This window comes from Desmodus rotundus, chromosome 12, assembly GCF_022682495.2.
Source record: "Desmodus rotundus isolate HL8 chromosome 12, HLdesRot8A.1, whole genome shotgun sequence".
Classification (NCBI taxonomy): Eukaryota; Metazoa; Chordata; class Mammalia; order Chiroptera; family Phyllostomidae; genus Desmodus; species Desmodus rotundus.
In genome coordinates this window covers 57,588,907-57,607,783 of record NC_071398.1, presented here as the reverse complement: position 1 = coordinate 57,607,783, position 18,877 = coordinate 57,588,907, and the positions used below count along the sequence as shown (strand labels likewise).

The 18,877-nt window shown below is 38.3% G+C and overlaps 1 protein-coding gene across 3 annotated transcripts in view; it reads left to right on the top strand.

Annotated features, from left to right (window-relative positions):
- Positions 1-18,877, top strand: part of COL11A1 (collagen type XI alpha 1 chain) — a 160,618-nt gene that overhangs the window by 74,724 nt on the left and 67,017 nt on the right. For all 3 annotated transcript variants that reach the window (XM_024570077.3, XM_024570075.3, XM_024570076.3), the window contains 8 exons: positions 971-1,024; positions 2,695-2,802; positions 6,246-6,299; positions 10,823-10,876; positions 11,005-11,049; positions 11,169-11,222; positions 11,346-11,390; positions 14,645-14,698. In XM_024570077.3, the coding sequence (XP_024425845.2) occupies positions 971-1,024; positions 2,695-2,802; positions 6,246-6,299; positions 10,823-10,876; positions 11,005-11,049; positions 11,169-11,222; positions 11,346-11,390; positions 14,645-14,698 (468 nt within the window). The remainder of the gene's footprint in view (positions 1-970; positions 1,025-2,694; positions 2,803-6,245; positions 6,300-10,822; positions 10,877-11,004; positions 11,050-11,168; positions 11,223-11,345; positions 11,391-14,644; positions 14,699-18,877) is intronic.

The following is an 18,877-nucleotide window of genomic DNA, read 5'->3' as shown; positions in this document are numbered from 1 at the left end:
TTTCTAACTCAAAACCATCACTGCAGCACCAGCACCATCATCATCATCGTCATTGTCGCCACGTCTTGTCTCTGAACACCATATTACTCCATCTGTGCCAAAATTAACTCAAACATTCTGCCTCCATTTTTATTGGTAAAATGAAAATGTCAAAATACTCCACAGTACTCTGGAAGGAATAATCACTCAATTAATGTTAATAACTATAAGAGTAATCATTCATTTGGAAGTTAGTGTTTTTCCTTGCAACCACAAGATAGTAAGACTGTTTGTGTCTCTTCTTAAGAGTTAAGATTTCAGTAAGAATGGCATATTTTTACTGGACATATTTTGATAACAGAATTTCTCCTCTTTGCTCACGGATGCCCGGCGTTCAACAATAGTCTGAGCTGGTGCCGCGTAATGACAAGGTCTATTTATATACAAAGGATAGTATTAACTTGCTTATTCTCCACCTGAAAAGAGATTAGTGTACAGAGAACAAGTTGAGCAAGAAAGCGTTTATCTAAAGCACGTGCTACAAAACTCATGATACAAAATTCTTAGGTATAAACTAGTAAATCAAGGGTAAAGATATTTTATTTCACGGTCCAAAGTTAAAACGATCATCATCTAAATATTTACTTTTTTTCCGAATAGCACAGAATACATGTTGTCATAGAGTGGTAATTTCTCCCACGACAGAGGAAATTTAATGGATACATTTGTAAAATACTTCCTAATTTTTTAATGATTTTATGTAATGATTTATTTATTTAAAATTATTTTATTTAATTACTTTATTAATCATGGAAACATGGAAGGGTCCTGGGGATAGGGTTACAAAAGGGAGGAAGAAGTTGCACAACTAGGACTCACATTTCTCAGAACCATTTTTCCTAATTACCAGTATCCCTGTTATAGATAGCCGTCTTTTAGATTCATCAAACCAACCGACTATACACCTGTTTTATTACTTATATTTTTTCAGGGTGAAGATGGTTTTCCAGGGTTCAAAGGTGACATGGGTCTCAAAGGTGACAGAGTAAGTGAAAGAATAATTCCACTAGTATCTACGGGGGTGTGCGTGTGAGCACCTGTGTCTTCTTATACTTAAATGTAGGAAGCTGTGGCACAGGATAAATGAAAATGCTTGTATTAATATTACGTGAGACTTTACTCACTTGATATTTATATAAGAATGAAGTGATTTAAATTTTGTGAAGATGATACAATTATCGATGATTGCCTTTTGGATCTTATATTAAATTTGCAAATGTCCCATGACACATATATGTTGGATACTATTTTATAGACATCTTCAAAAATACTGACCAAATTGCTTAAAAGAAATAATGTAATGGTTTTATTCTAAATTTGTTCACATATGGCAAGCTATGCTGCCTGGAAATATGTCCGCAACTTTCATGAATTTTTACTATATGGTGGCCCTAAATTTTGACGAAAAACGCCTTTTTTTTCCCCTTCTGGTAATGAGTGTCTAGAAAACAAAAATGTGAGTCATTGAAAGTAAATGAACATTTTATTGGGAAGATTTATTTTACAACTAGTATAATAGTCCCTAATAAATCTGAAAAAGAAGGGAACTATAGAACGTTTTGTTTCCCTAAAATTCGCATAAAGCCTGTTTCCAGAAGGGGAGCAACAACTTTTCATAGCCCAGGACCTGATACAGACAAAAACCAAGCCTAAAATGGAGACATTTTTCTTGTGTTCCAAACAGTGATTTCCAAAGTTGCTGTTGCCAGACAGGAAAAATTGTGTTTCCCAACATCGTGATAGGTTCTTTGGCTCGCGCCCTGTACAATTAGACTGACAAGAGAGAGATTAACAAGAGACCGTAAAAAGGGAGCTCGCTGGCTTCTGCCGGGTGCTTCCACCTGGCAGCGCCCATCGGTGAGCAGTAACTCACAGGGGTGGTCGGAACCTAGGCTTATGAAGCATTGTAGAAAAGTAACGATATATTTTTAGAGAAGTGACAAGACATAGGAAAGGACTTTGAGCTTCTAGGACTGAAAAATTGTGGGAAGGCACAAAAAAGGGGAGCCAATGGTATATATATAAAGGCTGATTAATAAAACTTCCTGTTGTAGACACACCTGATAATGTCTGCTGTGGGCTCAGGAGTGATGAGTGTAGTCGTCTGTGGTGATTCACTTCTGTCCTTTCTGGTAGAAAGGGGAGGAAGGACGCCTTTACAAACTTATGTCCTGTTTTTAGGCAAATTAGGGGCAGGCAGAGAATTTTTTTAAATTAACTTTATTGGGCTGATATTGGTTAAAAAATTATATAGGTGATTCATCATCTGTATGTTGCATGTATGAGCCTCTCACTCGCTTTTAGCTCAAAGTAATCTTTGTGACAAAGTGGTAGAATTTGGGGTGGCATCTTATGCCATCCCTAGTTCTCTAATCTTGATTCTTATTTTTTCTCTCTGCAACCCAGGTAACATTAAAATTAATTTCATGTGATACGTAGCAGCATGGGCTTCTGTAGGTTGTCAAACGGTGGTCCTTGTTTGTTTATTAATGGAAAGGTTGGTGAAGTCCAACACTTTTAAGCCTCATTGTCATAAATGAACCAGGAGTCAATAGACCAGGAGTTGGAGAATGTGAGTTTTTGATAGGCTACAGCCCCTGCCATTCGATCTCCAATGTATTTAAGTCCCAGAAATGCCATTACTCTGCGTTTCAGGGAGAAGTTGGCCAAATAGGCCCCAGAGGAGAAGATGGCCCCGAAGGCCCCAAAGGTCGAGCGGGCCCCACTGGAGACCCTGGGCCTTCTGGCCAAGCGGGAGAGAAGGTCAGTGAACACCTCAGATTCACAGATGTTCTCGAAGAAAATGCTTCGTGGTTATTTGAACATGTTTTTTATCACCCATGTCAAAAATCTAGAGGATCCAATTAAATGTCAAGCATATCCACATGTATCTGCGGGCTGCTTAACGGTAAGAATGTGTTGTTAGGTGACTTTGTTCTTTGCAAATGTCAGGGAGCACACTTCTGCACACCTGGATGCTACAGCCCGCTGCACACCTGGGCTGCTGGTGCAGCCTCCTGCTCCCAGGCTACCAGCCTGTGCAGCACGTTACTGTACAAAACAACCCGGGATTCGGTCCAGCGCGGGAGAAAATGATGCCCTCGAGAGACACTGTAAACACGAGGTGCGTGAGGCCGTGGCTGGTGTAACGTGCCATGCTGCATTCAGCAAACTGTTTTCAGTAAGTGGAAAGAGTGTGCTTTCCAATAGTGATAAAACTATAGTACAGTCAGTACGTAAATCGGCGTCATAGTTGTGTATTACCATTAACGCGTATTCTGAACGGCACATGACTGTCTGTGCTGACTCTTCTGTGACTGGCCGTGCAGTAGGTGTGTTCACACCACATCACCGCACACGCGTGAGTCAAGGGCTGTGCTGCAATGATACGATAGCTGTGACGTCACTGGGTGACAGGACTCGTTCAGCTCTGTCACAGTCTCAGGGGACACGCAGCTTGTCGTTGACCCAAACGTCCTTATGCAGCCGCATACGCTTGTCTGACTTTTCGGTCCTTTTTACTTTCTCCTCCCGTCTGCTCTCCCGGGCGGTGCACGAGCGAGCAGGCGCTCTCGGAGCTCTTCCGCGTGAGAGGTTTAGCATTTGAGTGCGATTAGGGAAGGATGAAAGAATTAATGAATGTTAGTCCACTTGTTTTGGGTAGAACACATCTCTTTGCCCCAGTTACCAAAATACAGATTTTCTGTTTTTCCACCTAACATATTTTCACAGGGTGTTTTAAAAAATACTGATGTTTAGGTCCAACTTCAAGAGAGTTTATTTTTAATCTGAGGTTAATTTAGGCATCTCTGTTTTAAAACATCGCAAGATAATCCTACTATTCATTGGTTGAAGAGCCACTGGGCTGTATGTATTATGTCAAAAATATTTGCAAGCATTACATTTATATTTAGGTGTAATATTGGGCAACATTAAAATGATGCCTTCATAGGGTATTTGCTGATATGGTGATTTGATGAGTATCTTATAATTTACTATGAAGCTGAATTAAGAAATACCACTAGAAAGGTGTGTGATAACTGTTATTCATGTACACTAAAGGAAAGTAGAAATAATAATTACCTCGGTATAATTCAAATGATTTCCTTTTTTATATGTATGTCTGTTCTCCAAATTTTCTATAATGAGCATCTAGTTCAGTCTATAAAGTATGGACATTCCAGGCTAATTAAGAAAATTCTGATCCCCGCCCCTTATCATCCCGTCCGAAAAGGAAAATGTGTGATGGAGGGTTCTGTGGGGTTTCGAGACTAGACAAACATAAAACATTTCCTCACGTCCCTATGAATCATGTCATGGAGCTGCTTTCCAGTGAGGACTAACGTCGTCACGTTCAGGCAGAGAAAGGAAAGGACCAGGGCAAAACACGGGCACCTGAGTCCCTGTGACCCCTCCCCTTCACTATGCACTGGCCAGTAGTTCAAGGCTCTCCTGGGACTGCCCTCTCCCCTTTGCCCTCTCTGTTCTATGGAAACGGCCCCACAAACTACTCTGGAGCATCCAGGCCTCACATTACCCCGCAATTTTCATCTTTAACATTTCATTTGTCCGTTCCCCTGTTTTGAAGTTGCGTACTACCATACTGAAAATACAAACAGAATTTTCTGTCTGGATTTTATTATAACCCTCAAATGAATTAACATATGCATTCTAATTAGTATTGCACATAGAACACAAAGGCTTTGTGATCATAATTAGAGTATTTCATTAACCTTGAACTCAGTGGCATGAAACTAGTTATTGTTGCTTTATACATCGAAGAGGGCATTGTTACAGATACGCTTCTTACTCGTTTGCCTACTTTCTGTCTGGAGATTGTGTACCTATGCAGGGTTGACCTTGACCCAGACGACTCAAGTTCAATCTATCATGACAAGGTCATAAACTATATTCTTAATTTTCCGTCGCTTCATCTGGTGAAATATTTACTTTTGTTCATAAAGTGCCATTTATCTTTTAAAGTTATATATAGTAACTTGAACCTGTTTATATTTTTATTTAAATGTACATATAATGTACTATGCGCTTGCTAATGTTTAAGACTTTGATAAATAATATTTTATGAAGTGTGCTTTTATAAGATCTTAAGGAAAATGAATCCCAGTAAAATTCCACATGTATTATTCAATTCATTTATCTTAATTTAATTTCCTCTCTATAATTTTTTAAGTTAATTCTTTTCCAGGGGACCCAATTTTGTTAGTATAGACTTTTAAATGCCTTAGTATTTGTTACATGCCTTTGGACTTCGCTGTAATTTATCATTTGTTTTAGCATTTTTTTACATGGAGATGTGATCTCCTTGCACTGGAACAAAATAATTACACATACAAGTGCCCACCTGCAGGAATTAACACTCCACAAAAGTCATTACTTAGCTATAGCTATCAACATTGTATGCATTTATGAGCCCAGATATTTGAAAAAAGGAAGAAACTGCTCAAAAGTAGGTCAGCATTTCTTAGTATAGTATTAACGTTACTTACTCAATGAGAAAAGTTAAATAACTCATGAATGCTGGCTTTATAGTCACCATGAGAATTGAAATAATTTTATCAAAAAGATTAACTTTAGTTGGAATAAGATCTAAATGTACTTTTAGCTACATCAGCTAACTTTTAGTATTATTTAATGTTGAAAAAGGTTAGGTGTTTTCTTCACTCATGCTTAAAATTTTACAAAGTCTTCTGGCGTTGTCCTTAGCTCAGGGTCCCATGTCCCCAAAGAAGGCACAGCCCCTTAGACAGCAGAGGTGACATTAGTGAACATGAGAACATTAGAAATGTGTCTAAGCAGGCAGGGGTGGCCAACCTTTTGGCGTCTCTGGGCCACACTGGAAGAACGAGAGTTGTCTTGGGCCACATATTACATACACAAACGCTAAGGAAACCTGGTGTGCGAAAACAAAGGTTGTAAGTCAATTTACGGTTTTGTGCTGGGCCGCGTCCACAGCCATCCTGGGCTCCGTGGTGGGTGGGACACCGCACTCTAAAGCATAGCTTCTCCTATGCAGATGAAGAAATAGAATGACAGTATGGAAAACACATGCAGGTCTTTCTTTCAAGCGTACAAATATGCGTTTCTTCTAAACAATGACCACAATCATCATTTAAATTTAATTCAACTTAAAATTTATTATTATTATTATTATTATTATTATTATTATTATTATCTTTTGACTTTAGGGGAAACTTGGCGTTCCAGGATTGCCAGGATATCCGGGAAGACAAGGTCCAAAGGTAAAATAACTAGCTTCATCTTTAGACTTTATTTATCAACATTTGTGAGGAACTGAGAATTAATCATCGCAATGGTGAATCTTACAATATAATTTCACAAAGAGACGATCCCATGGTGCGTGGGTGCCTGGGTGTCCAGGAGCTCAGAGAGCCGGGCTGATTCTGGATCAGACTACTTTAAGAGATTGGGTCCTAAAAGGATGGCATAGTCGGCTGGTTCATTAGGACTGAAATGGGATATTCCAGGGCAGCACGTGAGAACATCTGGAAGCGTTAAAGTGGATGACAGGAGACGGCTAATAGCTTTTCATTTCATTTCTAGTGCCCTCAGGGTTCGAATAACCACTTGATATTTTTTTTAAAAGAAGAATTATAATGCATCTTTTATTCTCTCACCTTTCCTCATTCTCACAGTACTTGTTTCCTAGGGCGGCTATGACATAGCCCCACAGATCTGGTGACTTAACTCAGTGGAAATGTGCTCTTTCACAGTCTAGAGGCCAGATGTCTAGTCCGGGCGGTAACAAGGCCAGCGCCCCTCCGAACCTCTGGGGGACAATCTGTCCTTGTCTCTTTCAGCCCCTGGTGGCCCCAGGCCCCCCTTGGCTTGCGTCGGCGTGTTTTGTTTGCAGCTTCTGCCCTCTTCTTCACAGCCTCCCCCCCATTTTTGTTCTGTGCCTGTTTCTCCTCTTCTGTCTCTTAACAAAGACACATGTCACTGGGTTTAGGGATTGCCCAGGTAATCCAGGATGGAGACCCGTAATTTACTTACCTCTATGAAGAACCAAGTAAGGTAACATTCTCAGGTTCCTTAGATCTGGATGTTGAATATATCTTTTCTTTTTTGGGGGGAAGGAGCACCATTCAACCCCTTTACAACGCTCAAATTCTGTATGTTCGACTCCTTGAAATAGACATGCGTGATGGATAACAATGGATGGTTTTAAAAATGCATGTCTACCCTGCCGTACTGATTTTTCTCAAGCTGATCATAAAATATTGTTAAGGCTGCACTTGATGCATTGACTAGATACATTACAGTGGTTAAATGAATTAATATATATATTTTTGGATATTAATATTAAGGTAGTTGTATACACATGAGATTATCTGTGTATGTATGTATCCACCTACCTACCTATCATCTCTCTGTTTGATACATTCAGGCTTGACAGACATAGTAGATGGGGACAAATCCTAATTATATAATAACCCCCAAACATTTATTTATTAATAAGCGTCACAAATAATCAACAGGAGAGAAAAACGTCCTTCCTTCCAACAAATGTGTAATGCAAGCATGTGTGTTCACTCGTCATCATGTGATGGCACAGCTTTGAGCTAACCATGTGTTTTCATCTTCCCACTTTTCTAGGAAAATATTACTTTCTAGAAAATACATATTATATAGGAAATACGTAGTATAAGACGTACTTCCTCTATAGGAAGAGATAAACATAAGTAATTTCATCCCTTGTAAAATAAGAGTCATTTTACCTATGATTTAAAAATAATAGCATCGTTTGCTATTTCTGGCTACGTTTAAAATGCTGATTCGTAACTTTTACCTGTTAAGTATTATTCCTAGTACCCTGTCCCGTCTCCTAGTTCTCTTCTTTTTGGATGTCAAGCATTTTCACAGGTATTATGAGTAAGAAAAGCCATCTCCTGTGCAGCTCTGGACTTTAAGGTCTCCTTAGATTACCTGCTGAATTCTTGATCTGATTTCTAAGTTGAATTGCAATTTGGTGATGTTTTGATTTAAAACCAGGAAACTGTCATATTATTTGAGCACAATTTTCTTTGATGAGTTTATTTGATGTTATCTTCTGCTGTTTTTCATATGTCAATTCTCTGTTCAATATTCCTGAGTTTGGGTTTTTATTATTATTAACTAAACGCATCAGAATGACTAGAGAGAAGTGTTGCCTCCTAGCAGAATCAAACGTTTTCCTTTACCCTTTAACTTAAACGTCTGATATATTTTACTCTTGATTTTTTTATGTAATTTTCTCCATAATTTTTTTTGATGCTCAGAAACCATTTATGTTCTAAAACAAAACAAAACAAAAAAAGATTGACACATCAAAGATCAAATCACTTCACATTTTTTCTCTGAGGAAGCCAATGAATTTTAAATACATTTAAATTTTTTGTACTAAATGTGAAATGTGGCTGCCGATCTTCTTCAGGCGATTCACAGACTATCACTAGACCATATAAACTTGCCCAGTGTGTCACTAGCAAAATCTTACCGGATATTTAAAAGATGCACCACCCCGTGCACCCTAAAATGACAGCTGTTTCAACAAGGGAAATCTATTTTAACACAAGATTCCTTTACATTTAAATCAGCATTAAAATAATTTTTATATGTTCACACTAATTGAGCCTATTTTGCTATTGCCTTTGGAGGTGGGCCAAGGGATAGGAGGGAGGAATAGGGACATCTATAACAGTGTCAATAATAAAAATAAAAACAAAGGAAAAAATAGAAACCTTTTCATAGAAATTGTGTATTTGGGTGATAATTCCTTATATGAGAAAAAAGTGATAAACCCATGTGTGACAAAGAGTTTAGTTGGTAGATTGGACATTTTTGTCTCTTTCCCATAAATTTCTTAGAGTAGAAACTATGTAAGAAAATACATTAAAAAAAATAACATTGATGCATAAGAGCCATTTCTTTTAATGGAGTCTCTCTAAATGTGTTGCTTATCTATTCTATTCAGGCCGGAAATGAATATTTGTTCCCAAATAAAATTTGATAGAAGTAAATTATTTTCATATTTGATTATACTCACTTATCAAATTCCTGGCATAGTCACAAAATAATACTCTACCAGATATAACTATCTGATTCTCTGTAGAGAAGGAGAAAAGGCTTTGAAAGCCCTTCAAAATTGTAATTTGAGACATTTTTCCCCATTAGGTGGCTATTACATGTCCTAACAATTGTCCCAGGTTGAATGCAGTTATCTCTCTGGGCATAAATTCGATACATTGGGAAATGGGTCATAACAAAAAGAAAACAGCGCATTTCGGGTTATTGTTTTGACCATCAGCCGCACACACAACTTTCCTGCCTCGTGGAGGAAATGTGAATGGATAGAATGGATAGACAGCACCCGCTCTGTACGTGTGACCTGGAGAAAGTGTTAATGATCCGATTTCTGGGCGCTTTCACTGGAGAGTTGGTCTCCGGAGGTCTGCAGTGGGACTTGACAGTCCATGTTCCTAGCCATCACTCCAGATTTTTCTGACCCCAAGAAGCCATTTATCACCTGGAGAAACATTATGTTAAGGGCAATTCAATCCAAATGAGTGGTATAGAAAAAAAAAAGCCAAAAAACGTATTCAAGTCAAAGAAGGCTTTGTTGTATTTCCTTTGATGCGTGTAAGGTACGGATGTCTCCGACTCTTTGAGAGACATTTTACACATTATAGAATTTCATTCATGCAACGGTCTAAGTGGGAAGAGTAAGTATTTGGAAGTACCCCACCCCCCCCCTTCCCAGCATCTCATAATTAGCAAGTTGAGGAGCAAGGATTTGAACCCTCATCCGCTCGATTGTATGATGTAATAATGAGCCAAACAATCGCGGTCACGTTCAAAGGAATCGGAGCAGATGGAAATCAGTTTTGTATATTTCATTTGCAAAACATGGCTGTTCGTGGATGAAATGATGTAATGCTTTTACTGTGCCTATTACATCTTTAAGCAGCCATTATTTATTGCTGTCATTATCATTTTTATACCTCGCCTTCCTTTACCCCACTCTCCCATAAATTTCCGAGGACCTCTACGATGCGGGTGACAGCCTTCATTTTGCAGAAGAAAGAACGATGTTCAGAGAGAATAAGTAACACCCCCAGCTTCTTTAGGTGCATGCATGACAGAGACGTCTTGAATGTATGTCTTCGGAATTCCCCGAACAGGGCTTTAATGCTGACCGCCTGGCCTCGGGTCTCAGCCAGCTCTTGCTGCATTCAGACATCAGACAGAAAGGGTGGAGGGAGATTTTCAGTGCTTATGATCTGATCCAGTTCTAAAGGCATAAAATCAATGAAAAGGTGATATGTATACTAATACGAGAACTTTAATTCAGGAAAAATATTTTATAAAAGTCTTATTTTAATATTTGATTATTCATGCTTGAAAAATAGAATTCTTTAGAGCTGAAGCAGGTATGAAGAAGCTTAAGTCAAAAATGTATTGTATATAAAATGCTCTGTAATTGCTACTTTCTAATATGAGAAATGATGCATTTGATTACTATGTTCCTGAAAGTAAAAAACTAAAATGCATTTTATGAATTCATGCTTCCAAAGCTCCCAGGATTTTAGCTGTCCCTGTAAGTTCCTTTTTAAGTACATGAGTGGGGTCTGTATGGTATATTAAAATTATATTTTTCATTTCAATATCATCAGCCTGTGTGAATCCCTGAATTGCAAAGGACTTCCAGCTTGTGGTTAAAAATGTCAGTTACCCCAGTGATTGTTTATCGTTTTCCTTTTTCTAGGGTTCCACTGGATTTCCTGGATTTCCCGGTGCCAATGGAGAGAAAGGTGCACGGGTATGGTGATAAGTATACTTCTCTGGACTGGCGGGCATACGTGTTCTCGAGTGAGGGCCAGTGTCTGCATACCACACAGCGTCCTGAGCAATGCTGATCACTGACCCTGTTTCAACTGTCTTTGGCAGGGCGTGGCCGGCAAACCAGGCCCTCGAGGTCAGCGCGGTCCCACGGTGGGTGCTTTGAGTTAAAACCGTGATTTTCACTTTGGATGTCATTTTTCAAGATCATTGTGCCTTGGGATTTATTTGCTTGGCACTAGGACAATGTCGTCTTCCGCTTTCCTCCCCAGGGTCCTCGAGGTTCAAGAGGTGCCAGAGGCCCCACGGGGAAACCTGGTCCAAAGGTATGATCAGCGCTTGGTGCCCCTGGGCCTCCCTGCAAGTTCTTCTTCCAGAGAGCGTGCTGCTGCGAGAAGGCATCCAGACTGATTCCTTTTCTGTTTTTCTCTTTGTGTTGTTACCTGCAGGGCACAGCAGGTGGTGATGGCCCCCCCGGACCCCCTGGGGAGAGAGTAAGTGTGACACAGTCGCATCGTGTAAAATAAATACAAACATTTCTGGGAAAAGAAACCTGTCTCTGAGATACGTATACAGAGTCATCCACAAACTCTAGTGCGAGTTTAAAAATTCCTGGTCTTTCGTTTACTCCTCCAAAAGAAAGCTTCGTCAGTTCTGCGCTACTGATCTTGTTACAAAAATGAAACAGTGTGTGTAACAGGCCTACAATGTCACTCTTAAACTCTAGCCAGAGTAATTTTTTTAAATAAGCAGGCAACACCTGTGCCTTCTTCGCTTTTCTTCCCTTCCACACGGATACTCATTTTGTCCGTGGAGTTGGCCAGCCGCGTTATGCTGGTAAAATGCAAAGCTTCCAGCGACCATTAAATCACAATCAATAGGCATGCAAATCGAGATAAAACATCTATTCCAGGAAATAGAAAAACTATTTAGTAAATTGATTTCCAATTGATGTAAAATAAAGCTAAATACACATGAGTAAGCATGCCTTTTATATTTTTTGGCAAAATATAGCATTTTGGTAGCCAGATTTTTAAAAGCTATCTTCTTGAAAGAATTTTGGATATTAAACTGTATTCCTATCCATGAAATTAAACTCATTTCTTAATGTTCTGTATTTTTAGTACTATACAATCATAAAATATATTTAATATCATATTTTTTAAATTTATAATGGATGTTTTACAAAAAGAAAAACGGAAGCATCCTATAATGTATAACTTGAAACTGATGATAAGTAATTTCTTTGGAATGAAGTTTGTATTTGTGACAGAAATGTCAGTAGATGAGACATAAGAATAAACATTTAGTTAGGGTCATTTCCCGCTTTGGTTCATATTTAACTACATTTACCTTTCTACTATATGTTTCTCACCCTGATGAACTGTCCTCAAATTAAGTCCATCCTGTGTATTTTTAGTTCATAAATAATACATACATGTGAAATATTTAATGGGCCAAGTCATCTTAGAAAGGTAACAGTTAAATTAATTAAAAGGACCAAATCACTAAATGGAGTAGAAGTGCTTAAACAATTGTAGCACCTCTAGGAGTTCTGTCTTTAAAGCACAGACTTTTTCCTTTACACGCTTTACTGGTGTTTGTCAAAATTTCATGATCAGCCGTATGTCTTTACAATTTCACTTTGGAGCAAAACCGAATGACCCAACAGCATGATTACTTGTAATTGTAAAAAACTTGTAATACAAGAAAAGTAAAGATTGATCTCTCCCAATTTTTTTTCAAGTAAGCTAGAAACAATTTTCAAGAAACATTTATACATGTTTTAAATATCCAGAATGAATTTTTTCTGTGTTTGCCATAGTTGATGGGACATTTTCTCCCTAGCGTATCCTCATTGTCTGCAAAGAATTTTTATTATGAACTATTTAGTTATATCTCAGGCACACAGTTGAAGAACGATACAAGTGATATCACAAAACCACAGGATATTCTACAAGTTAAATCTGACCCCTCATACTCAGTTATTTGCAGCTCAGGGCGGCCTGTCACTAAAGATTTAGTCAGGACAGCGTTAGTGGGGTCTGAGATTACCAGATTTAGCAAAAACAAAACAAAATCCAAATCAAAGAACCGAAACACCCAATCGAAGCTGAATTTTACATGAACAATGAATAATTTGTGACATAGTTATGTTCCTTGCGATAGTTGGGACATTGAAAACTATTCATTATTTATCCAAAATTCAAATTTCATTAGACACTGGGTATTTTATCTGGCAGCACCTGGTTGAGTTTCAACACTATCTTTACAGAGTCTTTATGTATTGTCTACCTTACCTAGAAACTATTTTGATTAATTCAACCTGTCAAACCCTTTTTTTTTTTCCTTCTTGGGGTTTTGTAAAGAAAGATCCACTCATCCATCTTTATTTTCAGTGAGGAAGTGATTTAAAAATTTTTTTCTTTCTTAAAGGTATTTAAAAACAAAATAAAACTTTATTTGAAAAGCAGCAAAAATTTAGAAAGCAAAGAAATAACATTTTAAGAAATGAGGAAAGTAGAGCTTGCTCCATAACCTAAAATGAATACTATGTTTTAAAAATATCATGTATTTAAAATTAGTTTTTGTTTAAAATTTTCTTAGGTTATCATGATAGATTTTTAAGAAGGCTAATTTCATACTTGAATACGAGTACCAAAATTTTTAAGTTCCAAAAGTCTACCCAGTGTTATGTGGTAATTTTCTGTGATACCTATGTTTTAAATAACATATCCAACTTTGAAGTTTCTTTTCATTTTAAGATAAGATGTTGATAATAGCAATAATGTGTTCCAATGTCTGATTTAGCACTGGCTTATGAATGGTAATGAAATTTCATCTTGGGAAGGCTAAATTGATAAATTGGAAAAAGTAAGTCCTATTAAAGATCAACTTTAGTAAACTCTATTTTTGAGTTAAACATACATATATCCTACCCTAATTGTATTACTTCAGACATTCATATTATTTTCCATTTAATACATATCTTTTTAGAAATATTATGTTCTGAGCACATGAAGGGTTACCTTTTACCATCATCCTTTTGCAGCCTCCAGTACAGTGACCGTAATCAGGTCTCCTCTGTGCATTTTAAAGATGTGTAAGTGTGAGTGTTGAATAATATAGGTAAACATCAAGTCCAGAATCATACTATAATTATATATGTGGATTAAATGTTAATGAGAATTATACAATAAAATTCTTTCCGCCTATCTACAAAAGAAGTTTATACCAGAGCAAAACGAGACACATCCTCAAAAACAAACACATGATATTTAAGTATATCAATTAGTTAAAGGCATCTTCTATGGTCTTTTTGAGGTAATCACTTATTTTTCCTTTTAGTTTTGTCTGGCTGGAATCAGAATACTTCGAAAGTCGGTTTTAAAAATAATTTTTCTTGTGGGGGCTTTGGAATAGAAATATCTTCCTTCTTGGATGTTTCTAGCCAATGTTAAAAGGAGAGAGTCTGCGGAACTGTTTTGTACATCTGTGTCTTACTGTTCATCTGAATTCTAAACATCGCCCATAGTAAGGCAAGACTGTCGGGTGCTGTGCTTTGAGTGCCGGAGAGCGGGAGAGGTCAGGTCAGCACAGATTATCTCGCTGTGTTGCTGTAGTCCTGCCGCTCCGGTGAGGAAGCCGCAGGCTCTGCTGTGTCTCATCTGCAGAAATGCACTTGCAGAGCATCAAGGCGTGTCTGGAAGGCACCTTCTTAAATTTCCCCCCTGCTTTCTGTTTCCAGGGCCCTCAAGGACCGCAGGGCCCAGTCGGATTCCCTGGACCAAAAGGCCCTCCTGTAAGTTCGAGACTTGTTCTCTTTCTTCACTGAAAGCTGTTTTGAGATTTTTGAGAGTCATAACTTAAAACCTGTTTAGTTACAAATATTGATAACAATTTACATAAAAACAAAATTGCAACTAATAATGTCAAAAACTATTGATATTTTTGATTTATGATGTTGATCGAATATTTCTGTATACAGTGTAATTATATCATGTCAAATGTTCTTCCAAAGTATATCAAATACTAGAAAATATAATTCTCTCAACTGCTCTCCAACTGCAACAGGTATTATTGGTGGCATAAAAAATTGTCACATCCAATGTGTCCTTCAAAATATCGCTTCCTGAGCACCCACCAACATTCTTATATAACTTACATCAAATTCAGATTTATTTATTTGTCCTCATGATTTTGCCTTCATAATGCATTCTTCTTAGAAAATGCAAAGATCGCCCTTCCCGAATCATACCTCTCTTCCTAAAGGTGGTTAAAGCAACCTTCTTTTGAATAGCTTCATCAAATACCTTCACAAAATTATCTGAAACCCTTCATTTTTACACTAAAACGATCATGGGCATATAGGACATGCTCAGAGCTCTGCTGTTTTGTCGATTTTGGGCCACCGGTTCAGTGTATCTGTGAGAGCTAGAATCCGTTCTCCACTGTCCTGGTCTCTTTGGCTCTTGTAACCAAAACCCACAGACGGGGTTGCTTCTGGACAACAGACATTTATTCTCTCCGTTCTGGGGTCCGAGATCAGGGTGGCCGCGTCTGTGGTCTGGTGAAGGCCCACTTTTGGCTCGCACACCTCTGTTGTGAGTCTCTGATCCCACTCGGGAGGGTTCATCTTCCTGACCGAAGCACCTTCCAAAGGCCCCACCCGACTAAGAATGTCACCTTTGAAGGCTAGGCTTTGAACATAAGAATTTGGGTGACACAGACTCTCAGCCCCCAGTGCCACCCGTCTAAGAAAGCTGCTGTCAAAGAGTGGTCCCTGGGCCAGAGCATCAGCAGTGCCTGAGCTGTGATAGAAAGGCCACATCCTGTCCCGGCCTCATTCACCCCCCAGAACTCCGGGGGAGGGGCCCAGGGTGTTTTGAACAAACTCTGGGTGGTCCTGACGAGTGCTAATGTGTGCTTACCACCCTTCTAGTCTAGTTTTTAATGGGCATGTGAGTCATGCTGGCATCTTGATAAAAATATGGATTTTGCTTCACTAGGACTTGGGTACATTCAGTACTAGGCTTGCATGAAGGGACAATTCAGAAGATTCTAAATTAAGATGTTAGAGGTTTAAATAAGTGTTATCCTGATTGTATTGTATTTTTAAACACGTTGAAAATAATTTATACATAAATAAATATGTCTTCCAATTTTTACTGAATTTAAATAACCCTCTATTTCATGGTTACTTTTAAATGTGACTTCAGCTCACATCTTTAGAAAATAAATTATTTATTGTGAAATACTGACCTAAATATTAAATGTTAAGGTAATTTCTTTCTACAGTAACTTTTAGATAGTATGTTTAAGATATTATTTTAACACTGCCATTTTACTTCATTACTACAAACGTATCAAGAGTAGATTATTAGCTATATGTCTGCCTTATAAAAGGATTAATACACATAGCTAATATTAAGTATAAGGTAGTATTAATACTACCTGCGTATACTGTTGGTTACCCACTAGCTCAGTTTTGTTCAAAATGTGACATTAAACTGTGCAAAGTCTCACCTGCAGGGAGGTAGAGACACAGCTCCAGAATGATGACGCACATAAGATTCTTCTCATAAGTATTTTGAAGCCATTTGCATAGATCATTGCTGAGCAACATAAAAACCAGTGATATGTGTAACTTCACCATTATCACATCATTTATTTTTGAACATATTGGTAAGAAATGGTTCCCTCGTGCAATGTAATTTTATTGTCAAAGAAAGCTACTTGACCCATTTTTCCTCAGACTTCTCCAGTCCATTCTCTCGTGCACGTTCGACCAGTTTCAAGCCTTTAGTCATGCGTGCGTGTTCGCCTGTGCATTAGAAGTGTGAGTGCCTGCACTTGAATAGCGTGCGCTCTCACTGGAGAGACGCAATGCTCTGAAGGAAATTGCTTTCCTCGCTAAACAGAATGCTTTTTCTCCTCTGTTTCTCTGGCAGGGGAAACATTAGAGCATGAAATAAAAGGACCCATCATTTCTCTGGCGCATGCATTTCTGTCCTGTTTAGGATAGAAATGGCTTCCTCTCTGATACAGAAGGAGGAAGTTTGGGTGGAGGGACAGAACCAAGCTCCTCTTCCTGCAGATTAGGAGGTTCAGCCTTTACCAACTACACCTCAAAGGGGCAGCCAAGGCTGATGAGCAAAAGTATTAATATTATTTTTAAATTAATGCTGTAAAATTAGTTGGTAGTAAATCTGCTTTATTTTATTGGACAGTAGTGTGGGGCCATTACAATTGTTTAGGATTGACCACTTAAGAGTGGGAATACATCTGTAAATCAAGAAAAATGACAATGGTATGAATTCTTGGTGGAGTCCGCTCCCACCGCTCTCTCAGAATATGCAGGAAAGACATTAAAACTCATGTTGCCTTCACCCCCGGGTGACGTCATATACATTTAAGACTGCTCTTTTCAAGCATGATGATATTTTGCAATAAAAGTGTCATCTACACTTTTCACCCCAGCAAATATATGGAGCTATTTAACTTTTATTATTCTAATTGTTAGAATACATGGAACTGGTTTATGCAGATGACAAAACACATTTGAGAGGCATTTTCATATGGTGGGAAGAAAGCCCAACTCATATTTATTATCTTTAGCTGTTACCCTCTATGTTTTTTAGTTAAAACTTCTACCACTGCCCCCAGCTGATGTCACAATTATATCCATATATGTGTACGTATATCAAAACAGTGATAAAGAACAAAATTTGTTTTTATTTACTGCTTTGAAATACTGAACCTACATGAAACCAAGAAATTCAACAGTAATTCCTAGGAAATACTAGGAATTAACTGTTTATTTCTGCTTCACCTTTAAACCGAGGGCAGAGCTGCATCTTATGTCACTATCCACCTCACACCTAGTGCACAGCTATGTAACATATATTTTTGAAAGAAGAAATGGTTGAATGACCCCCAAGAGTGTTTTGGGGGCCTTGGTTAAAAGCAGTCCGGTTTTGGTCTTTTGGCGAGGGTGGCATCAGACTCACTGAGATGATCCCGGAAGACATGAGCAGGTCACTGAGCAAGGCGTGGTCGTGTGAGATATCATGCCAACAGCCTTTGATTAGAACTGTTAATTCACCTGGCAGCCAGTGTCTCAAGACAGATGAGGTCCAGGAGCAGACTGGTCCAAGGTGAGGTCAGGAATCCTTCCTCCTGAAGTGTTGTCGCCAAGCTAGAAAAAGGCTCACTCCAGCCAAAGAACAAAGTTGGGAAAATGAGCTTATTTCGAAACAAACCTTTTATTCCTACTCAATATTAAAAACCTGAAAATAGATTTATGTATATAATGTATTTGTTTAAACAAATAAAGAGGCTTATCCAAATAATTAACATATCATGAAAAGTATATTCGTTATCATTAAAGTGCTATTATTAGAAGGGTCATTTTTCTTCATTTATCCAGAAGGCCGAGACTCTTTCTGCCTTTATCCATGAAACATGGTTTGAAACGTAAACTTGATACTTCTAATGGTTTCTGAGTAGGATGAATAATTCATAATGCAGTCTAAAGAAGCAATCTATTTCTACTAAGTATCTAAAATATAGGAACCTCACAGAGCTGCTTCCTTTAAGTACTTAGTTAATTGCTTCATTTATTTCTTCAGCCATGACAAAGGCAGCATCCTTTCAGAAAGTGATAGCATAGATTTGCTCTCCAGTGCTTCATAAACATTCAGCTTCCAAGCGGCTTTGAGAAAACCTACTGGGAAAGATTGGTCCTGATGCTTTCTACAGTTGGGTATAGCCAGTATCTTGTTACCTGTACTCGAAGCGATTTAGAGGAAAAGTGCCGTTGTTTATTTTGCATTTCTCGTCCTTCTTGTCAGTTAGAAGCTTGGGCCACCACCACAGGACACTGCCTTGGCCTCCAGTCCAAGTCTTGATGGATTGAATTAGGAGCACATCCCCAAAAAGGGGGGAAAATACTCATTTTTCAAGTACCAAAGAACGAACG